This window comes from Colobus angolensis, unplaced genomic scaffold, assembly GCF_000951035.1.
Source record: "Colobus angolensis palliatus isolate OR3802 unplaced genomic scaffold, Cang.pa_1.0 Scaffold355, whole genome shotgun sequence".
NCBI lineage: Eukaryota > Metazoa > Chordata > Mammalia > Primates > Cercopithecidae > Colobus > Colobus angolensis.
The window spans coordinates 1,306,054-1,311,511 of record NW_012116877.1 but is presented as its reverse complement, the minus strand read 5'-3'; the positions used below and the strand labels follow the sequence as shown (position 1 = coordinate 1,311,511).

The 5,458-nt window shown below is 55.3% G+C and overlaps 1 protein-coding gene across 2 annotated transcripts in view; it reads right to left on the bottom strand.

The window, feature by feature from the left end:
* Positions 1-5,458, bottom strand: part of STARD10 (StAR-related lipid transfer (START) domain containing 10) — a 53,285-nt gene that overhangs the window by 27,976 nt on the left and 19,851 nt on the right. The window contains exon 2 of one of the 2 annotated variants that reach the window (XM_011953054.1): positions 639-654. In XM_011953054.1, coding sequence (XP_011808444.1) covers positions 639-654 — 16 coding nt within the window. Of the gene's footprint in view, positions 1-638; positions 655-3,465; positions 3,626-5,458 lie in introns of those variants that run through there. The other variant, XM_011953055.1, reaches the window with a different exon arrangement.

Here is a 5,458-nt window from a genome sequence, read left to right as displayed (position 1 = left end):
CCCCCGCCAGCCCCGGGAGGGGACCCGGCGCGCGAGGGGCCAGTCCCCAGCGGAGACCGGGGACGGGGTGAGGAGAGGCCAAGACAGAGTGGGGTTTGCGAGGAAGGGCCACGAGGTGCAAGAAGAGGAATTCTGGAAGTTGACTGTGAACCCCTTCTCTCCACCACCTCCCATACTCACAGGTACACACCTCTGCAACAACCTACAGTATTTACACACGGGCACGCTGTCCCCAGAACAACCCAGAGACGCCCCCACGCAATACCCCAGAGATCCAAAGATGGGCACACACACCCATGACAATCAAGAGACTAACTCGCAGGGATGACAGCCCCACGGCAGCTCAGAGATGCCCACAGCTTGCATCCCCCACCAAGCTAGAGGCACACCAAGCCTACACACACCCAACCCCATTCCCACTGGGCAGTGCAAACCCAGCAGGAAGCCGATCCAACCCACAAGGCTCAAGGTTCACAAGCTGGCCAGACGTAGGCAAAATCTCCACCCTAGTCTCACTCGTACCTGGGAGCTTGAACCGGGACTCCCTCCAGCCCCACACTCTGGCCCTTGTCCACCAGCACCCCTTCTCAGCATGCACACACGTGCGTGTACACACACACAAACATGCACGCACACACGCACACCTCCTATGGACTAGACTAGGCTCTCAAGAGCATCTGGCCCAGGGCTCTGGGCTCTGTTACCTCCCCAGGCAGAGTTGGCCAGAGCTCCATAGCTACCTGCACCAGCGCTCCTGCCATCCCTTCCAGCCCGGGAGGCTCCCCCCAGCCCCCTGGGTCCTAGTGCCAGCTCTTCCTCCATCTGCTCTGTGTGAACTGAGGTCAGTAGCTCAACTTCTCTGAATCCAGGCCAGGGTGAGTGTGGCAGTCTGTCCCAGCGACTGTGGTGAGCTCCTCTGGATGAGCAACTAACAGGGCCCAACAAGAACCTGCCACAGTCATCCTGACCAGCATGCAGATCTCAGCCTCCTCCCACCTCCGTTCCTGTCTGTGCCCCGCTGCCTCCTCCTCTCTGGCCCTTAGTTTTCCATTTACAGAAAAAGGGAATCAGAATGGATAACCCTAAGGTGCCTCCTAGCCTCACCAGCCTAGAGCTCTAGGATGGAACAGCTTTTCTTAAATGTGCTAAGAAAAAAAAACGAGGAGTCGAGGATTTGTCACGGTGCTTCACAAATAGAGGTGTTTCTTCCCGAAATGCTTAAAGCGCCGAGATGTTTGTAAATTAGGCCACATTTTAAAAATGAGTGGGGGTGAGCGGGGAGTTATGATGGCAAGTGACCCCAAAGGGCATCCTGCAAAGTGAATCCTGGACAATGTGCTGCAGGTCCTCATGAGGCCTGTGTGAGTGACCTTAGATCTCCAGGCCTCCATCTGCAGTGTGGGAGGCACAGTCAGATAATCACCCATCCCTTCTAAACCACACTCCTGAAAAGTGTCTGGGAATGAGTGGGTGGCAGGGGGCTGGCTCTGGGCTCAGGATGCCCAGGCTCTGACTCTCTGCTATCTACCTCCTCTGCCTCTAACTCTAGGCAGGTCACTGCCCCTCCCCAGGCCTCAGCAGTTTTACCTGATACCCATACTGCCTGGGTGGGACACTCAGGCAGTGTGGGTCTCAGATAAAACCCAAAGGGGACCCCAGTAGAGCCAAAGGCTGCTTTGCTTTGTGAACTGTATATCCTCTTGGATGTGCCATGAGGAAAAGAGGTGGCAGCACAGGCCCGGTGGCTCCTGCCTTTTTAGGGCCCCAATAAAATACACCTCAGCAGATAGCAGGCACCAGGGCAGCAAACCTCTCACACCCACCATCCAGTCCAGGGCAAAAAAGACAAGGCCAGGGCACAGGAGGTAGCAGTGAGGGCAGACTGATAGACGGGCTTCCCCACCCTAGAGAGCTGCCAGAGAGACAAAAACTCAGGGAGGTGCAGATGGCAAGAAGCAAACCATCACTCAGATCAAAACACAGAAGAAACAAGAATCTTTTGGACCTTGGGTCGGTAAAGGTGGGTGACGTGGCACCTGAGGGCTCAGGCAGCCAGGCCCTGGGCTCATCCCTGGGTCCCAGGTTTAGGCCAGGCTACCTCGCCAGCAGGTGGGTAGAAGGGTATCACCTCATTCTACTCATCGTTAATTTGCCCTTGCAAATGCTACCCCTCCCAGGAATTTCAGTACCTCTGGATCTGGGTCTCATGAAAACCTCTCAAACATGACAAAGGCAATTCATATCCTTCTCAGAACACCTCTAAGCAGCCGAGAAGGACCCCATCTGCTCCAGAGCAGAAGAATGAGCCCAGGAGGGCTGGAGGGGCTCGGAGAGAGGAGTCTGGGAAGGACCCACAACCTAGCAGCACAAAGGGCCTGTGGAGCTGAGTTCAAATCCTGGACCTCTGATTTCCTAGCTGTGTCACCAGAAGCCAGTGACAGGCCTTCTCTGAGCCCCAGTTTCCTCATCTGGAATAATAATACCTATCCTCTAAGAATTGTGGCAGGGAAAAGAGTTGTATATGTGCCAGTTTCACCCCCAGATAAGTAACTAAAAATAAAACTGGTGGGGGTGAGTGGGGCAGGGAGGAATACACTGTCCAAAAATGCACGGTTCCAACCAAGGTAACATCTTGACATGATGGTTTGGCAAGTTTTGAGTCTCATGGAAGATCAAACAATGGAAACAGTTTTGGCAAAGCATGCCCCTGCTCTGCCCGCCGCAGTCCCCTGCCCCAGATCTGGTCCCCTGCCCAGGAAGTGAATTGAGGTGCCTCTCTGAGCCCCCAGGCTAGAGTCCAGGTCTGGCTGCTCTCTGGGTCCCAGTTTCAGAATGGGGCATCACGGAGCAGGAGCCAGAGTGGGTATAGAAGGTGAGACTGTGTACGAGAAGGTGCTTGACAAACTGAAACAGCGTGGGAATGTGAGGCATCATTACACAGGGCACTGGGCAGGCCTAGATCTCATACGTGCCCCTCGCAGACAGAGCAGCTGAGGTTGCGGGGAGCATCATGAGGTCAGGAGTTCAAGACCAGCCTGGCCAACATGGTGAAACCTCATCTCTACTAAAAATACAAAAATTAGCCAGGTATGGTGGCATGTGCCTGGGAGGCTACTCAGGAGACTGAGGCAGGAGAATAGCTTGAACCTAGGAGGCGGAGGTTGCAGGGAGCGGAGATTGGACCACTGCACTCCAGCCTGGGTGACAGAGCGATGCTCTGTCTCAAAAAAAAAAAAAAAGGAATGAAAACCTAGGTCTCTCAGCTCCTAACCTGAGGCTCCTGCTCCTCCCACCCCCTATTACATACCACACCTTCCACTTGCCTGCCAGTGACCTTGACACAGTCACTGCCCTCTCTCAGCCTCAAGAGTCAGTCTCCCTTGGTGCCCCACAACCTGCCCAGTGTCCTGGACAATGAGGGGCCTGAAAGTCTAGCCTTGCTCCAGGATGCCCACCCCTACTCACCATCTAGTTAGACAGGTGATGGCTGCCTTGATCTCCCCCTCTGGGAGATGATAGGGCCCCACCCCTACCTCTTCTCCCCCACCCCCTCCTCAGGGGTAACCCTGCCTGCCAGTTTTGGTGGAGCAAATTCCCAGGTTGTCCAGGGCAACAAGGCAGTGTCCTGGCACTGTTCTAGAAGATTGGGCAGTGACCTGTGTGATGTCACCAGGAAGCAGTGGCATGGAGGAGGGGTTCCAGAGACCCTCAGAAAGGTGCAGCAGGCTGGGCACGGTGGCTCACACCTGTAATCCCAGCACTTAGGGAGGCCAAAGCAGGCAGACTGCACAAGTCCAAGAGCTCAGGACCTGGCTGGGCAACATGGTGAAACCCCATCTCTACTAAAAATTTAAAAATTAGCTGGGCGTGGTGGTGCACACCTGAGGTCCTAGCTACTCAGAAGGCTGAGGCAAGAGGATGGCTTGAGCCCGGGAGGTCAAGGATGCAGTGAGCTGAGATGGTGCCACAGCATCATCTCCAGTGAAAAAAAAAAAAAAGTTCAGCACCAAGAACTCTGAGGCCCCTAGGGCTGGGGTGGCCTTGAGAGGGATGTGTCCTTCACAGTGGCAACAGGTGTTCCATCCCAGTCCACCTGGAGCCGGATCTAAGTGTTTGCCCAGGGCGGGTCTCACACCTTGCTGGGCCTCACTGAGCAAACAGCTCACACCTGCCCTTAGGGAGCTGCTGGAGCCTCAGGGAGCCACACTGTAGTGCGCAGCCTCAAAGTCAGTGCAGGTTAGAGTCACCCCCACCTGCACTTCTCCTGATGTCCTGTCACAGTCCCACACAGAAACACTTCACCTTGCTATTTCACAGGGCCAGACCTGCATAGCTACACACATTTTGTCATGCCAGGCCACACACGGCACCAAAGTGGAGTTGCCAAATAAAATACAGGACAACAGCTGGGCGCAGTGGCTCACACCTGTAATCACACCTATAATTCCAGTGCTTTGAGATGCTAAGGTGGGAAGACTGCTTGAGGCCAGTAGTTCGAGACCAGCCTGGGGAACATAGTGAGACGCTGTCTCTACAAAAAATGTAAAACTTAGCTGGGCATGGTGGCACACGCTGGTAGTCCCAGCTACTAAGTAGGAGCCTGAGGTGGGAGGATCACTTGAGCCCAGGAGTTCCAGGCTGCAGCGAGCTATGATCGTACTACTGCACTCTAGCCTGGGTGACAGAGTGAGACCCTGTGTCAAAAAAAAAAAAAAAAAAGGAAATGGGACAGCTGAGACACAGAGAGGCTAAGTAACTTGTTCTAGACCACACACCACTAAGTAAGCAGTTTCAACCCAGATGGCCTGGCTGCCTAGCCCAAGCCATTATACAAGACCACCGAGCAGGGAACTTTGTGGCATCTGTCCTGCTTCCTCTTCCATCCTTCTCCCCACCCCATCCTCTGATCCCTGCACCTCTGAACCCTGGGAGCTGCCCTCTGGGCCTTGCAGGGGCTGCTGCCTCCCCCAGGTTCCCCCCTAGCTGAAATCCCTCCTGCCACCACCATACAGTTGACAGAGTCCCCAGCAGGTGGGGAGGCCTCTTGACTGGAGAACAGGCCTAGAGAGGGCCAGAGGCTTGTCTGAGGTGGGCAGGGCCTGGAGCAGAACCAGGTGGATTCCCCTTCCGGAGGGTTCCCAGGCACAGATGGCCACACCCCGCTCTGCCTGCTGGGCCCTCCCACTGTTGATGTCTATTGGGCACTGCCACCTGTAGGAACTCAGTTCGATTTCGGGGTCGATGCGTCCTTCCAAAAGCCCTGGAATTTCCTGTCAGAGGCGCCTGATCCATCTGCCTGTCCCCAGGCCCTCCCTTCAGCTCTGTGCTCAGGCTGGGTGGGGGTGGGGGCATCAGTGTCTTGTGTCTTCAGGAAGGATAAGGTTGTCTAGGCCTTCCTCCACCAAGGTGGGCAAGAACTCCAGCCCTGGGACCATAGTTCCTTTTCTGGCAACCCACA